General features: G+C 38.0%; 1 protein-coding gene across 3 annotated transcripts in view; it reads right to left on the minus strand.

Annotated features, from left to right (window-relative positions):
• Positions 1-23,496, minus strand: part of GRIA3 (glutamate ionotropic receptor AMPA type subunit 3) — a 346,459-nt gene that overhangs the window by 63,212 nt on the left and 259,751 nt on the right. For all 3 annotated transcript variants that reach the window (XR_004966979.1, XM_036305461.1, XM_036305460.1), the window contains exon 11: positions 12,480-12,856. Coding sequence is in view for 2 of the 3 variants with exons in the window: in XM_036305461.1 (XP_036161354.1) it covers positions 12,480-12,856 (377 nt within the window). In the remaining variant the exon portion in view is untranslated. The remainder of the gene's footprint in view (positions 1-12,479; positions 12,857-23,496) is intronic.

Below are 23,496 nucleotides of genomic sequence, written 5' to 3' on the forward strand. Positions count from 1 at the left end.
ATTCTATTGTATATTGTATTGTGTGCTTACCACCCCAAGTCAACTCTCCTTCCATCATCATCATATATCCCCCTTTTACCCTCTTCTACCTCTCACCACCCCACTTTCTCTCTTGTAATCACCATACTGTTGTCTGTGTTTATGAGTTTTATTCTTTGCTCAATCCCTTTACTTTTTTAAACCAGTCCCCCAAACCCCCATCTCCTCTGACAACTGTCAGTTTGTTCTCTATATCTATGACCCTGTTTCTATATTGTTTGTTAGTTAATTTTCTTCCTTAGATTCCACATATAAGTGAAATCATATGGTACTTGTCTTTCTCTGATTGGGTTAGTTCACTTAGCATAATACTCTCCTGGTCCATCCATGATATCACAAAAGGTAAAATTTCCTTCATTTTTACCACTGAGTAGTATTCCATTGTGTAAATGTACCATAGCTTTTTTATCCACTCAACTACTGATGGACACTTGGGCTGCTTCCAAATCTTGGCTATTGTAAATAATGCTGCAATAAACATAGGGATGCATATATTCTTTCAAATTAATGTTTCAAGGTTCTTCAAATATATTCCCATAAATGGAACCCCTGGGTCATAAGGCAGTTCCATTTTTAATTTTTTGAGGTAACTCCAAACTGCTTTCCACAGTGGCTGCACCAATCTGCTTTCCCACCAACAGTACTTGAGGGTTCTCTATATCCTTGCCAGCACTTGTCGTTTGTTGATTTGTTGATAGCCATTCTGTGTAACAACATTTTAGTTTGATGTTGTCCCATTTGTTTATTTTTTCTTTTGTTTCCCTTGCCCAAGGAGATATCTCAGAAAAAAATATTGCTACAAGAAATGTCTGAGATCTTACTGCTTATGTTTTCTTCTAAAATTTTTATAATTTTGAGCCTAACATTTAAGTCTTTAATCCATTTAGAGTTTATCCTTATGTATGGTGTAAGAATGTGGTCCAGTTTCATTCTTTTGCATGTCTGTCCAATTTTTCTAACACCATTTATTGAATAGACTACCTTTACCCCAATTGTATGTTTTTGTTTCCTTTGTCAAATATTGGCCATAAAAGTGTGGGTTTATTTCCAAACTCTCTATTCTGTTCCATTGATCTGTATGTATGTTTTTATAGCAGTACCATGCTCTTTTGATTACTATGGTCTTGTAGTAAAGTTTGATGTCAGGTAGCATGATTCCTCTAACTTTCTTCTTCTTTATCAAGATGTTGTGGCTATTCAGGGTGATTCCATATAAATTTTTGGAATATTTGTTCTAGCTCTGTGACAAACACAACTGGTATTTTAGGAGGAATTGCATTGAATCTATAGATTGCTTTGGGTACTATGGACATTTTAATGATGTTAGTTTTTCCTATCCATGACCATGGAGTATGCTCCCATTTATTTGTATCTTCTTCAGTTTCTTTCTTCAGTGTTTTGTAATTTTCCAAGAATAGGTCTTTTACATTCTTGGTTAAATTTATTCCTAAGTTGTTTTGTTTTTGTTTGTTTGTTTGTTTTTTTGAAACAAGTGTAAATGGGATTGTTTTCTTAGTTTCCCTTTCTGATAGTTCATTATTGGTGTAAAAAAATGCAACTGATTTCTGGGTATTTATTTTGTGCCCTGCTACTTTACAGAATTCATCTATCAGTTCTAATAGTTTTTTTTTTTTGTGTGTGGAATTATTAGGGCTCTCTCATATCATCTGCAAATAACTACAGTTTTACTTCTTCCTTTACAATTTGGATGCCTTTAATTTGTTCTTTTAGTCTGACTGCTGTGCTAGGACTTCCAGTACCATGTTGAATAAGAGTGGTGAAAGTGGGCATCCCCGTCTTGTCCCCAATCTTAAGGGAAACACTTTTAGTTTTTGCCCCTTGAGTATGATGTTGGCTGTGGGTTGGCCATATATGGCCTTTATTACATTGAGGTATGTTCCATTTCTACTTTGCTGAGATTTTTAAAAAATCATAAATGGATGCTAGATTATGCTTTTTCTGCATCTATTGATATGATTTTTATCTTTCATTTTGTTTATGTGGTGTATCACATTTATTGATTTGTAGACATTGTGCCCACCTTGCATCCCCCAAATAAATCCCACTTCATCATGGTGTATAACTTTCTTTATATATTGCTGGATCCAGATTTGGTAATTGTTGAAGATTTTAGCATCTATGTTCTTCAGGGACATTGGCCTATAATTTTCTTTCTTTGTCATGTCTTTATCTAGTTTTGGAATTAGGATAATGCTGGCCTTGTAAAATGAGCTTGGGAGTCTTCCCTCCTCTTAAACTTTTTGGGATAGTTTGAGAAGGATAGATGTTAATTGTTCTTTAAATATTTTAAATATTTGATAAAACTCACCTGTGAAGTCATCTGGTCTAGGACTTTTTTTTTTTTTTTTTACAGCTTTAATTTCATTAGTTGTAATCTATCTATTCAGATTATCTGATTCTTCCTGATTCAGTTTTAGAAGATTGTATGTTTCTTGGATTTTATCTATTTTGCCCAGATTGTCCAATTTGTTGGCATATAACTGTTCATAATGTTTTCTTAAATCCTTTGTATTTCTGAGTTTTTACTTCTCATCTTTCATTTCTGATTCTATTCATTTGGGTCCTCTCTCTTTGTTTCTTGATGAGTCTGGCTAAAGGTTCATCAATCTTGTTTATCTTTTCAAAGAACCATCTCTTGGTTTCATTGATTTTTTGTATTGTATTTTTAGACCCTATTTTGTTTATTTCTGCTCTAATATTTAATATTTTATTTCTTCTACTTACTTTGGGCTTTACTTGTTCTTTTTCTAGTTCCTTTAAGTGTAAAGTTAGATTGTTTATTTGAGATTTTTCTTATTTTTTGAGATAGGCCTGTAATGCCACGAATTTCCCCTTTAGGACTGCTTTCACTGTTGGGTTTCAGAGCTTTCAATTTTGGGTTGCTGTGTTCTCATTTTCATTTGTTTCAAGATAGCTTTTGATTTCTTCCTTGATCTCATTGTTAACCCATTCATTGTTTAGTAGCATTTTATTTAGCTTCCATGTCTTTGTGTGTTTTTTAGTTTTTTTTTTCTTGTGATTAATTTCTAGTTTCATACCATTGTGGTCAGAGAAGATGCTTGATATGACTTCAACCTTCTTAAATTTATTGAGACTTATCTTGTGTTTTAACGTGGTCTATCCTAGAAAATGTTCCATGTGCACTTGAAAAAGATGTATATTCTGCTGCTTTGGGCTGAAATGCTCTGAAGATATCAGTGAAATCTCTGATCTAGTGTGTAATTTAAGGCTGTATATTTTTTTTTGTCTGAAAGATCTATCCATTAATGTCCATGAGGTGTTAAAATCCCCTTCTATGACTGTATAGCTTTTGATTTCTCCCTTTATGTCCATCAAGATTTGCATTAAATATTTAGGTACTCCTATGTTGGGTGCATAAATGTTTACAAGGCTTATATCCTCTTGTTGGATTGCTCCGTTTATCATTATATAGTGTACTTCATTGTCTCTTACTGTGGCCTTTGTTTTAAAGTCTTTTTCTTCTGATATAAGCATTACTACCCCAGTCTTTGTTGCACAAGACAGATTTTGAGGTTAGCATAATGAAATGACTGTACAAAACTGAACATTTAGTATTTATAAAAATGCATTTTAAAGAGCAAATCATACCTTTTGAAGAAATGTAAGAGGAGGTGTGAAGTTAATGAAAGTAAATTAGCAATGAGAGAAAAACAGACATAAAAATAAAACAAAATAACATACAATGCTCTTGTTATCTCTAATAATAAGAAACTAGAGTTTCTTAGTTAATAGTGAAGTGTATTTTATAAGCTATGAAATGATAATAAAAGTAATGGTGATTCAATGGAATACTACGCTGCAGTAAAAAAGAAGGAATTCTTTTTTTTTTAATATATTTTTTATTGATTAAGATATTACATATGTGTCCTTGTCCCCACGTTACCCTCTACCCCCCACCCCCCCACCCCCGCTCATGCCCTCACCCCCCCGTTGTCCATGTCCATTGGTTAGGCCTATATGCTTGCATATAAGTCCTTTGGTTGATCTTTCCCCCTTACCCCCACCCTCCCCTACCTTCCCTCCAAGGCCCGACAGTCCAATCAATGCCTCTCCGTCTCTGGATCAGTCCTTGTTCATCAGCTTATGTTGTTCATTATATTCCACAAATGAGTGAGATCCTGTGGTATTTATCCGCTCTCAAGTTCCATCCATGCTGTGGCAAATGGTAAGAGTTCCTTTTTCTTCTTCCTCTTCTTAAAGAATACCTTTCAGCATTTCATATAATGCTGGTTTGGTGGTGATGAACTCCTTTAGCTTTTTCTTATCCGTGAAGCTCTTTATCTGACCTTCTATTCTGAATGATAGCTTTGCTGGATAAAGTAATCTTGGTTGCAGGTTCTTGATATTCATCACTTTGAATATTTCTTGCCAGTCTCTTCTGGCCTGCATGGTTTCTGTTGAGAAATCAGCTGACAGTCGTATGGGTACTCCCTTGTAGGTAACTGACTGTCTTTCTCTTGCTGCTTTTAAGATTCTCTCTTTATCTTTTGCTCTTGGCATTTTAATTATGATGTGTCTTGGTGTGGTCCTCCTTGGATTCCTTTTGTTTGGGGTTCTCTGCGCTTCCTGGACTTGTAAGTCCATTTCTTTCACCAGGTAGGGGAAGTTTTCTGTCATTATTTCTTCAAAAAGGTTTTCAATATCTTGCCCTCTCTCTCCTTCTGGTACCCCTATAATTCTGATGTTGGTACGCTTGAAGTTGTCCCAGAGGTTCCTTACACTATCTTCATATTTTTGGAATCTCTTTTCTTTTTTCTTTTTCAGTTGGGTATTTTTTGTTTCTTTGTATTTCAAATCTTTGACTTGATTCTTGGGATCCTCTTTTCTGCTGCTGGATCTCTGTAAATTATTCTTTATTTCAGTCAGTGTATGCTTAATTTCTAGTTGGTCCTTTTTCATGTCCTCCATGGTCTCCCTATACTTATTGAGGGATTCATTAAATTTATCGGCGGTTTCCATAAAATTCTTGAAAAACCTTATAACCGTGGCCTTAAACTCTATATCCAATCGTTTGCTTTCCTCCATTTCTGCCATTTGTGACCTGTTTCTTTGTCTCCGCATTTTGGCAGCTTCCCTGTGTTGATAGAGTGGCCCTGTGCGCCAGGTGTCCTGTAGGGCCCAGTAGCTCAGCCTCCCCAGTTACCTGGGGTGGACACTCTTGGTGCACTCTTGGTGCCTTGGTTGTTGTAGAATCACTGGGAGGAATTGACCTCCAGGCCAATTGGCTGTGAGAATCAGCTGTGTCTAAAGTGGGAGAACTTCTGTGCTGAAGACACCCTTCTGGGGCAAGACTTGCTTCAGTGGGGCTTTGGTGCTCACTGAGTCTGCTCCCTGAGTGCGTCCCTTATGGATCTGAGGAGTTGCAGTCTGGATGGACCCCCTCTGACCACTGGGTACAGTGGCTCCTGGATCTAAGGAGGTGCTAATTCAGCCTCTGCCTGAGGCCACACAGCAGGAGCCACGAAGAGGCTCAGCTGTGAAGCAATGCAAGCCGCTGCGGGGCCTTGGGCCTTCTCTTGGAAGTTCCAGGTCTGCCTGGTTCGGCTGCAGTTAGGTACATTCACATGCAAAAGCCTCTGCCGCAGCCTGGGTGGGGCGGGGTCTCAGGGAGTCAGAGGGCGGAGAAAGCGGCCATGGCCGATTCTCTGCCCGGAGTCGCGCGTCTCAGTGTTCCGGTAACGGCTGCAAGCACCTCTGAGGGAAAGCCGCCCTCAAGTTCGCTCGCTGCCGGACAGACCAGCTTCTCCCCGTATGAGACCTGGGTCCCCAGAGACTTCCCGGGACCGGAGTTCAGAGCCATCGGGAGTTTGTGATTCAAAAAGACAGCCGCGTCCTCAGGCGCCACCCCCTTTCCTCGCGCGCGCGCGAGCCGCCGTACCTCTGCACTTCACCTCCGCAGCGCCTCTGGCTCTCAGCGTGCTTTTCTTTCCTTCTAGTTGTGGAATTTACACTCAGCCAGCCTTCCTGTTGTTCTGGATGATGTTTGCTCAGTCCTTTGCGGTAATTTTCAATTGTTGTGTGAAGCGACAATTTCCCGGTGTTTACCTATGCCGCCATCTTAGTTGCTCTCCAAAAAGAAGGAATTCTTACCATTTGCAATAGAATGGATGGAACTGGAGAGCATTATGCTAAGTGAAATAAGCCAGTCATAGAAAGAGAAATATCACATGATCTCACTCATTTATGGAATATAATGAATAACATAAACTGATGAACAAAAACAGATCCAGAGACAGAGAAGCATCGATCAGATGCTCAAACCTCAGAGGGAAGGTATAGGAGGGCGGGGGTTAGGGGGAGAGATCAACCAAAGGACTTGTATGCATGCATATAAGCCTAACCAGTGGACACAGACAACAGGGGGTGAGGGCATGAGTGGGGGGGCGTGGGAGGGGAATGGGGAGATAAGGACACATATATAATACCTTAATCAATAAAGAAATTAAAAAATGTAATGGTGATTGTGGGGGGAGGAGGGTGGGTTGAGGTGGAAGAGGGCATAGAGGGGATAAGTGGTGATGGCAAAAATAGAATAAAATAAAAAAACCAAAAAAGTAAGCTATGTGCTGTAACCTTCATTTTGTAAGTAAATTTTGAAATTTGCACTTTACTGGCTTTACAAGATAATGAACTTGAATTACAAACCACTTCTCTTTTGTACAAACTATCATTCCTTACTCTCCCTTTTTTTCTTTCTAAGTCTGCATCATTTCCACATTCCATTAATGCTGTGTCTATGACAGATTGTTTAAAAATGTGCAGAATCAATCTTTGGCTTTTATAGTCTTTTCTAATGGGAATAAGTAACCATCTCCCAAAGACTGAAAACTATAGCTTTCAGTCAGAAAACTTATGAAATTATTGCAATAAAAATCCTGCTATAATATCATTAATTTATTACCTCATCACTACTGCTTTGAAGTGAATTTGTAGTTCGATGAAGACACTGGCTATACATCAGCAAAGGAAAGGATATTGTTTACAATGGAGTAAAAATATCCTGTTGTGTTTGACCCCATTTATTTTATACCCTTCATGTCTTATTATTCTGTACATGCTTTTCATTTTAGAGAAGGATCTATGTATCAATTAACCTGGACAAATCCTCCTCTCTGTTCTTCAAAATATTTGATATCTTGAAAACTTAACAGGAGAGTACTGCCTTTGGAAAAATCTGTATACCACTATCAGGTTCAGTTATTGTGTTCTCCTCATTTTCTCTGCTGTAATTCCCCCAACCCTCACATCTTCCAACTTGGCCAGCCCTCAGATGTTTCTGCAGCTCTGAAGAAAGTCAGCAGGGGGAGCATTTGTCTGGAAGGATTTGGACTTTGGATAGCTTAGCAGTTCTATTGAAGTTTTACAAATGAAATATACTTCAGATTAAAAAAATTGCAACCTCCTACCAATATCAATAAGTCATCATGGGATAATGTAATCAAACTATTTGCTATTGATGTAATCCTTAAGGAAAGCACTATATGTGTTCACGATAGAGTGCTGTTAGTTATTTATCATCAGAATTCTTCTATTTGGCACTGACTAAAATGTCATCTGTATTTCTACAGAGTTTTAGGAACTAAAAATCAAATGCAATATTAACTATTAGTATTTTTGAAAGTAGGATAATTAAGAGCAGCCAGTTTAAAAATGATAATAGCTAACATTTATTGAGAACCTACATGAGGAACTGAGGTTTAGCAAAGTTTAGTAACCTGCCTCAGGTTACACAACTGCTAAGCAGATTGTGAATCTAGTGAGACTAATTCCAGCACCCACATATTTAACTATTATGCTCTCAATCTGGCTATACCCACTATCTATCTCTCTACTCCTCCACCCACTCAGGGAAAGAGGTTGAATGGAATATCCTCAGACATAAAAACATTGCAATATACAATGCTCTTGTTATCTGTAATAATAAGAAACTAGAGTTTCTTAGTTAATAATGAAGTGTATTATTAACTATACAGACTCCCCCCAGTAAATTAGTTCATGTGTGTATATAACCTCAGCTTATTACATTGATTACCCTTTCTAAAGGTGATTCAGACTCCAGCTGAATTGTTCACCCTATGAGCTAGTTGAAAATATCAAGCCTAATACTGACTAAACTAAGCTTCTAGGTTACTGTCAATAGCTTTGTTTGATGGAAATAAAATGATGCTCAGTTTTCCTCATGATGTCTTATTGCTGATTTCCTAGTCGTTTACTTTGAATGAATACATGCTCAACAGCATTTTAAATACTCATTGCCTTATTTCTTTAACAACAAGGGCAAAGGCAGAGTTTCATCAGAGTTTGGGGGACTGGGAAACAGCTCTGGTGCATGAACATGAAGAAAAGAATGGAACAAGAGATGCACCTTGAGGTCAGTAATGGGAGGTAGTATATGATTGTGGAAGCAATTATACTGCTGGCTCTTAAAATCTCTATGACATTGGGTTCATTACATTATCTCTCTGGGTATGGCTACTTTGTCTCTGATATAAGAAATGCAGCATGACATGACATGGAAGGGTTTTGGAGTTGGAGTTAGGTTTGAATACTGGCTTTGCCGTTTGTTAGCTGTGTGCCTGGCAAGTTAACCTGAGCATCACCTCCTTCAATTTAAAAATAAGTATAATGCCTACCCTGTGGCAGTGTTTTGAGGATTAAAATCCACATGATAACACAGGTAAAGTGCAAGGGGTAGAGCTCAGTGAAGATTGTTGTCCCTGTCCCTTCAGAAAATGGAGGCAGTTGGGTTCATTTATCTCTGACATATTTTTATGTCATGATATTTGATCATTTTACTTTAAAACTGTATCTTATAGTTCCTTGAATTACTTCAGTTTTGAGAAAAGTAAAAGTAAAATGCATGCGCATATTCTGGACTCACTGGAGAGTTTGCATCCCAAGTGTGGCCATTAAACAGAAATAAAGTATAATACTGGTGTTTGCAATTAAGGCAACAATGAATCTTAGAGCGCAACTATGTTATTATAAGGAATTTCTAAAAGCGCTAATAAAGAAGCACATTTCAGTGGGGTTTGCTGTTATACAATTGAGCACAAATATATAACCAATAGAGCTCTCAAGACAAGGGGAAATATGTTTCCTCCTTATTGGTATATAATAAACATGCTAAGAAGTATAACATTTTATCAAGAAACTTAAAGATATAATTTCTTTCAAAGGACACAAAAGGCAGTATTGAAGGAGGGATCACCCATATGGTAGAAAGTATGGAGCTCAGAAAGATAATAATTTATTATTCAAAAAAACAATAAGGATAATACTTCTTACTTTAGACCAGTGTTATTCCATAGGCTGTGTGCCCAATTGAGTTTCTATCAGCATTAAAAAAGAATAGAAAACATTAAACTGCATGGTACACTGTAAGGGTAATGTCTGGGCACACTTTTGTTATATACACATATGTGTACTGAGTCATGATGAAAAATTTTGTACCGAGGGCTATGGTTAAGAAATTTGAAAACCATTGCTCTGTATGACAGTATCCAGTACAGTATAACAAAATCTGTACCTTGAAAAAAATGAATTTGACATATTTCAGTGCCTCACAAGAGCCACAGCTTAAATTCTGCTGTAAAAAAAATTGTTGAGCTTGTCATTTTCAGGCCATTGTCTTTAAACCATCACTTAACAAAGTGATATACATAAATACTTCTAAAAACAAATGACTTTTTAAGAGACCTGTTTAAGTATGCATAGTAGTATGCAGCACTCCAGTGGGGATATCACAAATTTAGTTTTGAAAATTCACTTACAGAAACCGATAAAATCTCCAGCCTTAATGACCTTAGCATTGTCTCAACACAGATTACCATCCATGTTAAAGATCATTCAATTACGGGATCATTCAGAAACCTTGGTTTCTTGAGGTGAATGTTTAAAAAAAATAGGAAAACCAACTAGCAAAACAAATGTACTCCCAGGTGACAGCACAGAATGACACATTCTAAGCACAAACGAAACAGAGAGTGAAATAATTTGGAGAATCTGACCAAACAGATTAAGGGTGGCAAAAAGGTATGACTACAAATGATGCTTACCTCACATGTTATGCTGAAAAGCTGTTGAAGATGGTTACCAGGTGAGTTATACTGCAAAACTTCACTTGAAATGTTTTGTGATCAAAGTGAATAATCTCAAAATGAAGTATACTTTAAAAACCTATACAGATCATGTAGTATAGAAATCTATACTTGAAAACTATATAATCTTATTAACAAATGTCACCCCAATAAATTTAATACAAAATTAAAACCTGGTAGGTGACTTTCTGAGTCCTTATAGTCTAAATGAAAATTCCTATATGTTTGTGTAATTGATACTGACAAGTATTTGAATACATGTTCAATTTTCCCAAAATTGCAACATTTTATTTTAAAGCAAAGCATTTTCTTCTGATTATAAAGATGCTCTATTTGCTTCTGATATTTTATCATTATGAATTAACTACCATTTTTGTTTAGGTGAGTTAAACTAAGTGGGTGAGTCCAGGATATTCACAATATTTTCGGTAGTTTTACTGAGATAACATTTGCATACCATAAAATTCACCATTGTAAATGTACAAATAGTAATTTTAGTAAATTTAGAGTTGTGTAACCATCACCATAATTGTTTTGGAACATATATACCCCAAAGTTCCCTTAGACCCATTTGTAATTAATCCTGACAAGGCTAGGATCAGGGTGAGGCAAGTGGGGCATTAGTCCCATGCACAAAATTTAAGGGGGTGCAAAAATCTCACTAATCAAGATAAATAGCACTTTAATGCAATATTTAAAAAGCCCAAACTTAATGCAAAACAACTATAACAAACCAAAAGCCAACATTTTAAATAAAAACTGAATCTGACCCCTGAACTTTTTCTATTCAGTCTCGCCTCACCCTAATCCTGGTCCTAATTAGCTTCTCTCTGCTCCCTCCAACTCCCCTGGAAACTACTAATGTACTTTATGCCTCTATAGAGTTGTCTGTTGTGGACAAATGGAATACTACAATGTAAATGGAATTCAACAAATGGGACTCATATAATACATGGTGTTTTGTCTCTGGCCTCTTTCACTTAGCATAATGTTTTCAAAGTTGATCCACATTGTAGTATGTGTCAGTAGTCTATTTTTTTAAATTGCTGAATAATATTCCATTGTATGGATATACCACATTTTGATTATCCATTCATTTTTTGATGGGCATTTGGGTTGTTTCCACTTTTTGGCTATTATGAATAAACCTTCTATGAACACCTGTGTATAGGTTTTTATGTAGATACATGTTTTCGTTTCTGTTAGGTAAATAAGAGTGGAATTGATGTGTCATAGTTTAAATCTATGTAAACTACAAGAAAATGCTGAACCATTTTGTAATTTGGCTGTAGCACTTTGCATTTCATACTATAAATGGATGAGAGCTACAGTCAGTCTATATCTTCACCACCTCTTGTCTTTTTGATTATGGCAATTCTAGAGGATCCTCATTGTGATTTTAATTTGCATTTTCCTAATGACTAATGATGTTGAGCATCTTTGCATATGATTATTAACTATTTGTGTATCTTCTTTGGGAAAAATGTCTACTCAAATGTTTTGTCCACTTTAAATTTGAATTGTTTCTCTTTTTATTGAATAGCAAGATATCTTCATATATTCAGGATATGTCCTTTATGAGATGTACAGTTTGCTAATATTTTCTCCCAGTCTTGACTTGTCTTTTTATTTTCTTAATAATGTCTTTTGAAATGTAAAATTCTGAATTTTGATGAGGTCTAGTTTATCAATTTTTTAAATGCATTGTGTTTTTTGTGTTCTATAAACTCTTTGTCCAATTCAAGGTCACACAGATTTCCTCTTTTTAAAAAAATTTTTTTAATAGTTTTTGTTATAAAGAAAAACTTGGGTAAGACACTAAAATGCATAGTTCTAAGCAGGGTGAGAACAAAATGTAAAAATTAAGGACATTGAAAGTGGAAGGTAAGAGGGTTTTAAAGAAGAGTTCTATCTTCTTTCAAATTTTTGCTAGATCTAATCTCTCTATAAATGAGAAAATGTTTTAACTCAATGAGGAAACTATTTCTGTTTGCTATAACAAAGATTTAGTATTAGCTTTATCTGAATAAAATTAATGAGTTGGCAATGTTGCTTTTATCCAGAGTTCAAATGTTTGCTATAATGTATATGAATATACTATACCATAGAAATGCACGAAAGACATTCAAAGCAACACCAATAACACACTCACTTCATGGACACAAGCAAACAAAAGGGCTTGATGATAATTTGTCATTGGATGGAATGTTCAATGAAGGAAATCTGGACTTGAGATGTACATGAATGGATCATGGCCATAAAATACAAGGAGGTATTGGGTATGACATGGAAACTAACCTTGGAGAAATATCACATCCTTGCTGCATAAAGGCACCCAAGGAAAACCAAAGACTGTTGAATATCCCAAATTCATTTGGAGGATCAGGAGGGCTTTGTGGGTCACGAGGTTCTTCATTGTTGTCTTCCAAGTGCCATTCATAAGGGCTGAATCTGCTGACTAGGAAAAGAACTACACTGACACCAATGTAAGCGAAGACAATGCACATCCAGATTTCATAAGCCAAGGGATCCAGAAATGAGAACACTCCTGGTTTTGATTTCTGAGGCTTCTTTATCATGATGGAGATGCCCAGGCTCATAAATGGCTTTGAGAAATCGATGACTTCTTCACGGACCAGGGTTATAGTGAGTGGAGCAACAGCTATATCAGCCCTCTAGAAAAAAAAATTTAAAAAAGTTTAGAGACAGTATTTTCATCAGTCATTTGCCACTTTAATATACCTGTTTGCTGTAAATATAAAGTCTTATATTATTACTAGAGGCCCAGTGCACAAAAATTTGTGCACTCGGGGGTGGGGGGGCCCTCAGCCCGGCCTATGCCCTCTTGCAGTCTGGGACCCCTCGGAGGATGCCCACCTGCTGGCTTAGGCCCGCTCCCTGGGGGATCGGTCCCAAGCTGGCAGTCAGACATCCCTCTGGCAGCCTGGCAGCCCTCGGGGGATGTCCACTTACCAGTGGGGAGCAGACCTAAGCTGCAGTCGGACATCCTTAGTGCTGCTGAGGAGGCAGGAGAGGTTCCCGCCACCACCGCTGTGCTGGCAGCCATCATCCTGGCTTGTGGCTGAGCAGAGCTCCCCCTTTAGGAGTTCACTGACCACCAGGGGATAGCTCCTGCATTGAGCATCTGCCCCCTGTTGGTCGGTGTGTGCCATAGTGACCAGTCATTCTCAGTTGTTCTGCTGTTAGGGTCAATTTGCATATTACCCTTTTATTATATAGGCTAGAGGCCTGATGCATGGGTGGGGGCCGGTTGGTTTGCCCTGAAGGGTGTCCCAGATCAGAGTGGAGGTCCCGCTGGGGTGCCTGGCCAGCCTGGGTGAGGGGCTGATGGCTGTTTGTAGCTGGTCACACCCCCTTCAGGGTGGGGGTCCCCACTGGGGGGCCTGGCCAGCCTGGGTGAGGGGATGATGGCTGTTTTCAGGCTGACCACACCCCCTTTAGGGTGGGGGGTCCCCACTGGGGTGCCTGGCCAGTCTGGGTGAGGGGCTGAGGGCCGTTTTCAGGCTGGCCAAGCCCCCCGGCGATGGAAGCTCCCAGCCTCTCTTTTTTAATTTTTTTTTTTATTCTGGGATTTATTTACCTTCTATAATTGAAACTTTGTTGCCTTGAGTGGAACTCAGAACTGGCCGCGACAGGTGGAAAGCTTGGCTTCCTCCATCACTGGGGCAACCAAGCCTCCAATTTTTCCCTATTTTTGTTGTTGTTGCTACTTTGCAACTCATCTTATATTCCCTTGTGACATATCACTGTTTAACACTTGTTTTCTTATTTTAATTTCCATGGTCTTATGTTTTATTTCCATCACTTGACTGGAAATTCTTTTTGTTTTTTAAACTTATCTTTATTGTTAAAAGTATTACAGTTGTCCCCTCCCCCCATAAACCCTCTCCAACCTGCTCCCACCCCCTTCTGAGGCCTTCACTGCACCATTGTCTGTCCATAGGTTATGCATATAAGTTCTTCGGTTAATCTTTTCCCACCATTCCTTTCCCTCTAAAATACATCAGTCTGTTGTGTGCTTCAATGTCTCTAGATCTATTTTGTTCATCAGTTTATTTTGTTCATTAGATTCCACATAAAAGCGAGATCATGTGATACTTATCTTTCTCTGACTGGCTTATTTGACTGGAAATTCTTGTGGGATGAGTATAATAGTCCATATTTGTTATATGTGCCCCCCTACTGCCACCATGAGGTGTAACATAGGACTACAATACTCAGGACTATGGTACTTGAGTGTTTGCTATTATCCTTGAATTATTTTTGAAGAGTATGTTTACTAAAACACTAGAGGCCTGGTGCATGAAATTCTCATCCTGGCCTGCATCCTCTCACAATCCAGGACCCCTCAGGGGGTGTCCAACTGCCGGAATCAGGCCTAAATTGGCAGTTGGACATCCCTCTCACAATCCTGGACCGCTGGCTCCTAACCGCTTGCCTATCTGCCTGCCTGATCGCCCCTAACCCCCCTGCCTGCCTACCTGATTGCCCCTAATCACTGGCCTGCTTGCCTGATTGCTCCTAACTGCCTGATCGCTTCTAACCACCTCTGCCTCGGCCCCTGCTGCCAGAGCTTCATACGGAAGGTCGTCCGGAAGGACGTCTGGAATGACTTCCAGAAGGTAGTTCAGCTGTCCAGTCTAATTAGCATATTATGCTTTTATTATTATAGATTATTATAGATAGGTTCTTTGAAAGCAGTGACTCAATTTTCTATTTCTGTATCTATCATTGCAACAGATCCTAAGTAAAGAAACCATAAATGACTAAAATATAAGTTGTTTATTATTAAATATGATATATGCAAACATGAAATAATCCTGTGTGGGTAATAACAAGGGTAAAATAGTTATTAGAACACATATTACTCTATACTAGTATAGTAAGCCATTATTTATAATGATAAATATCAGTGTAGCACTCACATGTATTACATCAATAAAATAATGTTTTAGTAGTACACTACATAATTACCTCAGGTAAAGGCAGGCAATGCTTTTATATTGATCCCATGAAAATAGGTACTAGGACTTTCTGTACTTCTTTTGTCATCCACAATTCTTTCTTTTTTTAAATTTTAATTTAATTTAATTATTTATTTATTTTTTATTTTTTTATTTATTAAGTTATTAAATATGTGTCCTTATCCCCACATTACCCCCCATCCCCCCCACTCATGCCCTCACCCCCTTGTTATCTGTGCCCATTGGTTAGGCCTATATGCTTGCATATAAGTCCTTTGGTTGATCTCTCCCCCTTACCCCCACCCTCCCCTGCCTTCCCTCTGAGGTTTGACGGTCTGATGGATGCTTCTCTGTCTCTGGATCTGTTTTTATTCATCAGTTTATGTTGTTCATTATATTACATAAATGAGTGAGATCATGTGGTATTTATCTTTCTCTGACTGGCTTATTTCACTTAGCATAATGCTCTCCAGTTCCATCCATGCTGTTGCAAATGGTAAGAACTCCTCCTTTTTACCGAAGCATAGTATTCCATTGTTTAGATGTACCACAGTTTTTTAATCCATTCATCTACTGATGGGCACTTAGGCTGTTTCCAAATCTTAGCTATGGTGAATTGTGCTGCTATGAACATAGGGGTGCATATATCCTTTCTAATTGGTGTTTTTAGTTTCTTGGGATATATTCCTAGAAGTGGGATCACTGGGTCAAATGGGAGTTCCATTTTTAGTTTTTTGAGGAAACTCCATACTGTTCTCCACAGTGGCTGCACCAGTCTGCATTCCCACCAGCAGTGCACACAATAGTAGTAGATTTTAGTCTGGAGGCAGGCCTTAAAATGCATACCTAGAAAAGTGCTTCTGATCAAGGAAAGGCTTTTGGATGGTATATCAGATATGAAGTAAAAACACCAATTTTGATGATCATCTATTCTATATTAAATAGAGTTATGCCTCAATATCCCTACCAGTGGGGAGGTAGGGGGAGAATGATGAAGTCTGAAATAGTTTGTTTTCCAAGAAATGATGTTTTACTACCTTGAATTACATATGTTGACTCAACCTGGTTAATAAACACTCCTAAATAATTTCATGAGTAATGTAGATAATAAAGAGCCAACTAACATTTATTCAGTGCTTAATCTGTGTGAGGCACTGTGTTAGGTATTATATATATATATATATATATATATATACACACACACACATATATACACATATATATGTATATATATAAATTATATTTATATATAAATTATATATATAAAATTTAATTCTCACAGCAACCTTGCAGTCTATAAACGATCCCCATGTTTGAAGGGAAGAAACTGAGGCACTATGAGACTGGGATTAGATCCCTGGTCTTCAGATTCCAGAATTCACTCTCTTAACCACCATAATGTTCTAACTGCATAGATACCTGAAGGTTTCTACTATATACTACTTTCATGTACAATAACCAACCTCTCTCAGGTTCATTCCAATGCATGTTTGAGTGTCTATTCTGTGCCAAGCACTCTATTCTTGGTGCTAGGGATAAGGCAGACAAAACAGACAAAAATCCTTACCCTCATGGAGTATATCCTATAGTGGAAGTTGCAGAAAGTAAGCATTTATTTAAGCCAACAGCCTGCTGAGCAAATCTATATTGATGGCTCACTACCATCTCAAACTCACCATTTCTAAAATCAATGCCATCATCTATCACCCTAAAGTTGATTCTCTTCTAAATCTGTAAATAATGCTTATTCTAAACTTTCCCCAGTCCCTAATCCTTACAGTCCTACCCTCCCTGCATGATCTTGCCTCTTTCTCCTCTTTCTTTACTGAGAAGATGGAAACCATCCGATATGAGCTTTATCACCTCAATGTCCTTCTTCTCTTTCTCAACATATTGCTGTATCTTCATCCATCCCTTATATCATTCCCATCTGATAGAAAATGTACTTTTTCCTAAGATTTAGTCTGTTTATTCCTTACATACCATATTTTGTCTTGTCTTAAAACTCAGCTCCATTTATTCTCTTTTACTTATTTTTCCTTTTTGATCTATTCCAATGGTTCTAAATGTTTGGTTCCCTGCACTAGTAGCATCAGACTCACCTGGGAATTTGTTAGAAATGCCATTTCTTAGGCACCACCCCAAATGTTTGGAATTTAAAATTCTGGGGGTGGGGCTTAGCTGGCCCTTTTGTGATTCGAATGCTTGCTGTAATTTCAAAACCATCTATTGATCTGTTCACTTAATTGTACTCAGGTGATTCTGTTTACTGATAAACAAAAATGAAACAAAAGCCATTCCTCCCACCTCTTTTGATCCTGATACCCTCTTAATCATACATCTCTCCCCATCATCACCAATCTTCTTGAAAAATATACCTTTACTATCTCTTGATTTTAAAACCACTTTGCCCTTATACACCTGTGATCAAACTTTCATTCCCTCCAATTTACTGAAATTGCTTCTTGAACTATATACTTGGTTACCAAATTCAAAGACCTTCCTTCAGACATCAACAGCTCATGTGACACTGGCCTTTTGCACTATATAGGCATACTTTGGAGATATCATGGGTTCAGTCCCAGACCACTATACTAAAGTAAGTATCACAATAAAGGGAGTCCTAATATTTTTGCTGGTAGAGGGTCTTGCCTTCAATTTGTAAAAAAATGCAACATCTGTGAAGTGCAATAAAGTGAAGCACAATAAAAAGTGCTATGTCTGTATTCACTCTTCCAGTGGCTCTTTGATCCTGAAGGCAGTGGGTTCTCCTCCTACCTCTCTGAATGTTCCTTCTCTGTTTTTTTCTTCTTAGTTCTGCTCTCTCAAAGGAGGTGCACCATTGCACCCCCAGATTCTATCACAGGGTCTGGCTTAGGAGATAATTGATGAAGATTTGTGGAATAAGCAAGACCCCTTTAAGGTTTTGTCCTTCACTTACTTCTCTCAGTGTTATTATCTATGGCTTCAACTCTCCTCTCATTGCAGCTTATTTCCTGAATCACTAGGTCTACATTTCTAACTGGAGGGGAGCCAAAGACAATTTTTATCTATTTTACCCTTTGCCGGGGCCAGACCTTGTTATAGAAACAAAAGCTACTAAGAAGAATGAAATTGGCCAGAAAACTAGTGGGTTTTTTTGGAAAAGGTAGTCTGAATCAGCTAGAAAGAGCCTTGTCATGCCAAGATAATACACAGAGAAAGCCACCTTCTGTCTTTGCCAACATATTTCTGCCTCCTGCTTAGAATATGAAAATACCCTGCTGGTTTCATTTCCCATTTGTTCTCATTTGAATTTAGTTACTTAATTTAACTAGTTTTGATCTTTCAAGTCTAAATAATTGATAGTTCTAAGAGAAATTGCCATTTATTTGTTTTGAAAGGAAGAAATAAGGGACATTTGTGTGATAAAATCACTTTGGACTGAATTTAGGGGAATTAGGCTCTTTTTTAAACAGGTAAAGAAAGGAGTTTGAGAATCTTGATACCCTTTAAGAGAAAAAACACACAACTAACTCAGTAACTGAAACACCCACCAGATGATAAGCACAGTTAAATGCTAACAAGAGGTGGCCAGATAGACAAAGTGAGACTTCTCATCTGGTTCCCAGGAACATGTAACAGAAGAACAGATTACCGAAGAAGCCATTCCTAGTTTGAAGCACTTTTGACATAAGACAATAGGAAAAACCTGCTTCCCTCAAGCACTTGCCTTTTTTCCCTCAGCCTAACTTTTCTACATTTTCTGAATTGTTTCTTTCTAAGGAGCTTTTTCAAAGACGGTGGAGTTTCTTTTTTGGATGGCGCTCCCTCAATAAAAAACAGCATTAAATCTGTGCTCAATTAAGCCTAACTGATGTGGACCTGGCTCCAAATTTCAAACTTCCATGCTGAACCTTAAAAACGACCTATTACATGTTGGTTGGGTACTAAACTTATTGGGTGATCAACTCACAAGTTATATAAATGTCTAACCACTACATTGTACACTTGAAACTAATTAATATTTTATGTCAACTGTAATTGAAAAATAAAAATACAATTACAGACAAAAAACAAACAAAGGAAAAACAAAAAGCAGGTGGAAGAAGGCTAAACCAATAGAAGGGGAAGAAGTTACTGATCAAGCCTCAAGGACATCCAGCTCTGTAGGGGACTTGGCAACCCCTTCCACCTGTGTATGCTTTAGTGAGACAAAAGTAGCAGAACTGTCATATCAGCTCATAGGTAGCCTTGGAGAAGCCCTTGCCCTCTGCCACCATTATTTCCTCCTTCATATGAAAAGAAAGTTCTGATAGTTGATTATTTAAGAGCTCAGGATCTGCTTGGCATAATACCTGTGGAAAAATCCACATAATTATTAAGGAAATGGCGAGAGCAGATAACTAACTAGTGTCAGAAAATACCAATTTAACTCTCCTGGGACTGCCATAGCATGCAGATGAGGGGGAATGTCACTGCCAAGGCAAGCTAAAGTTTAGGAGGCCAACTTTGATGAAAAAGTGAAAAAAGCAATTCCCCAAATTCCTTTCCTGGTCTCTGATCCTTAAGAAAGTCAGTTATGGCTGGGAGAGAGCGTAATTATCCACGGGGCTAGGAAGTAGGTGAACTTCTGACTCAGTAGTGAAGTGCTTTTCTTGTGGTATACGGAACCAGTCCAGTTGTCTTTTGTCCTCAAGGCTCTGCCTGTGCTAGCAGTAGGCAGGCAATTTTCAGAAATGTAGGTGGGTAAGTAGGAGGCATGCGGGTATTCCAGGTGGTGGACAAAACCCAGCAAATGAAAAAAGCTCAAGGTAAGAGTTTGCTAATGCTTTTGCTTACATCTTGACTACTTAAAAGATTTTAATCAAGCGGCTTAAGAGTGGCTGTGTGGGCTCAGTAAACATGCCAAATTAGGTTTGATTTTTCCAGGTACCAGTGGCAAAACAGAAGAAACTGCATTATTGGAGGGGATTTAGCTTGAGGGAGTTTATAATCCTTTTCATAGGTGGGTTGCCAAAGCTGTAAACTTCATAAAACTTGAAACCCAACAAACTCATACGTGTAGGGATGATGCACTTAAGAGTCTGACAAGTTTGAGACAGAAATGGCAGTTTTACTTTCATTAACTTTTTTTTTTTTTTGAGCCAGAAGGCTTATTTTATAGCTTAAAAGTAGTTTCACCTGATTATCTGATACAACTGTTGGAACCCACCTGGAGACTACACGTGAGCAGGAGCTTGTCAGCCACCATTTTAAAGCACTTTCTGAAAGCAAAGGGGATGGGAGAAAGGAGGTGGATAATATACTGGGGTGTAATGCATAAGAAGATATTATGTTATCCGAGAGAAGAAGTAGATATGATCTGTCTTATCCCTATATCAACCAGGAGGTTCTAGTGGCCTTTGGCAGATATTTCCTTTGGAAATTTTAAGCGTGTTGGAAAAGGAGTGGTGCAGAAACAAGCTAGACAATAGAAATATAATTGCTGCATGTTGGGGACAGGATGTAAATTGCTTTATTGGCTGTACTGTATGGGATTTTACTGTCAGCAATTGTTAAGATCTGGAGAAAGGAATGTGGCCTATTTAAATCTGTGCAATAACAAGCAGTGTCACAATGGGATCTCCTCATTTCTTTATTCAGAACAGATGTCCCAGTCTGGATCTATTGGTTAGGGAGTGTCCCTGGATCAGAGTAAAGGTCTTGTGAGATTAAATTTGGTTGGAAATATTTCCCCACTCTCCGCTCAGAGTGGCAGACTTCCATGTGACATTAATGCTCCTTCCTGGAGTTCATATGCATCATTTTAAAGAAAGGGGCACTTTTATCAAACCATCAGCCCTTCTGCCAAAGCCTAGTGTAATCACCTGAAGAATAAAGGAGAAGATTTGGCATCTGTTACTGCACCTTTGCTTCTCTGTCTTTTAGCTGGAAGGACAGATCGACTTTCTGTCTTTCTTAATGGAAAATGAATCTATCTTAGGATAGTGACAACTTAAGAGATAATTTCTTCTAGGTAGAGAAATGTCAGTGTGAATAATACCTATAAAATTGCCATTTGTCCTGGGAGTGTGAAAGAGTCTGAGGATGCCCAAGGGATGTGACCTGGAATCAACTGTTCCCAATCCCATTTTCATTCCCAAGCACTCTGCTATATTTCAAGCCAGAGGTATCAATCTGGGCAGTAGTGTGTGTGTCTTTTATCAAGGCAAGTAACTGCCCCCCTACCCCCTGCCTTTATCCTTAGTTCTAAGTTCTAGAAACATAAGGAAAATGGCAGTTGCCCACTGGGAGGTGTCCTTTTGTAAATTAGACCTCAATTTTCTTCCAGTCCTTTTTCAAACTCTCTTTTTGTGTTAGATGATATCTGTTCTCAAAGGGCAGAAAACTCCCAGCTGTCTTCATTGGGTTTTCAAATATTTCAGTGATAACTAAAGATGTATATTGTCTTGGAGGCCACAGATAAGTAGCATTAAATCTTGGATGGAAAAATCTTATAATCCAACTAGATTGCAAACCCCTTGAAGGCAGGTGGAGATGTTATAGCTGATATAACACCAATCTTTCTGTAGTTTCACAACTTAGTAAACTGAACTAGGAGTCATGAAACCAGAATTATGTAGTCCAGGTTCTGCCAAGGTGTGTGCTTTTTTTTTTTTTTTTTTTCTTATCACAATCCCTGACACTTTTCCTGTGATTCCTCTCCCACATCAGGCCATAGTTTCCTGGTTTACTCAACAGGAAGTTCTAATGTCCAGTCCTAGCTAGTCCTCATATTTATCTGTAAAGTGAATGAAAAGGTAGGCTAAAGGATGCCTAAGAACAATGCCAGCAACAAAATATTTTCAAACCTACTTTTAAAACACATGCTATTTGGGAGCCATAAAATCTTGTGGTTCTGTAAGTCATTTGAGTTGGAGACAATTACCATGTGGCAATGTTATAGACATACAGTTTGAAATCAAAACTGCTAAAAGCAGGTGGACAGTTTCAAGTTCATAATGTTCTGAAGAGCTTACACAATGGGGCACATTGTGTCCTACTGACATTTGTTTCAAAAATAGACTTCTTAGTGATACAAGGTGCCCCAATATCAATCTTGACTTGATTTTCTTTAAAGGAAAAAAGGACCATTTAGAAATCATTGGTAAAGAGGCTGATTGGATTATTTCTTCTTTACTAAACAATTCATTTTGACTCTTTCTTGAGACTTATGGCAGAAATCTCTTGCAATGCTTTTTTCTTCCATTTTTCTTCATTTAAAAAAAATCTGATCTGTTTTACATACTTAAAGTATAAGAGAAAATACCCTAAGATAAAGCAGTGCCTATTTGTAAAGTTTTCATGTTCATTTCAAGAAATAGTTCTATGTTCTTTGTCCTTTTGCTTATTAAGCACTTAGGGAAGTTACTGGGGATTTTCTGCCCTTCTTTTTCTTAAGTAGCTTGCAAGCCACAAACGGAGACAGGTCTGCCAGAAACAAATTCCTGTGTATTAACTTTTCTCCATTTCTCCCAATGACAGAGAAGTTGAATACTCCCTCATGCTGAATGATTAAAATTTCTAAATGAAGATGAAGACACATTTAGCTTATGAGATCATCATCTTCCCTAACAGAGAGCTTTCACTCCAAACATGACAAAAACATCCATTTTTTATAGCCACAGGTTTTAGAGGAAAGTAAAATTTGGCACTCTACTCAAATGGATTGCTGTCAGTTCCCTGGAATAACCTTGTGTTATAATCCCAGAAAGCATCAGAAACTTGTTCTAGGTCATGGGAGAGAAGAGACCATTTCTATAAGCACCTTCCTTAGCTATATTGCTTTTTCTTCAGTAGAAAGAATTGGAAGGAAAAAATGGGAAGATTTCTCCAGGGTAATTTTAACCTATTCAGTAGTAGAGAGATGGATTACTAAACAAATAAGGAACTCTCTAATTCTCAAGCTCCCTCAGTCACACATACACAAATTGGAAATAGGAAAACAATGTGGAGATTAAGTGGGTTCAGTACAGAGGACATGCCAGAAGAGAGATCAAAATCCAGTGAGAAAGCTGGTCTTTGTCTGAACAGTGTCAGGAAATCTGCCTTGATCTACATCACTGTGTCTAATGTCCTGCAATGCCAGGAGGGCACTGAGCTATTTACAGAATGTGGCAGGTTTTCTTTTGAGAAACTAGAGAGCTCTGGCTATTGAGTCATGATGGGCTGGGAGAGTTCATGTCAGTTCTACTCTGGCCCAGTAGAAACTGACACTAAATTCCTTGCCATGCTTCTGTGGCCAAACACTTCTCAGAATGGCTAAGGCACCAAGGGCTTTTGCAGTAAATCTCAACTATCTTTTAGGA

Source organism: Myotis myotis, unplaced genomic scaffold (assembly GCF_014108235.1).
Source record: "Myotis myotis isolate mMyoMyo1 unplaced genomic scaffold, mMyoMyo1.p scaffold_m19_p_4, whole genome shotgun sequence".
In the NCBI taxonomy this organism is placed as follows: Eukaryota; Metazoa; Chordata; class Mammalia; order Chiroptera; family Vespertilionidae; genus Myotis; species Myotis myotis.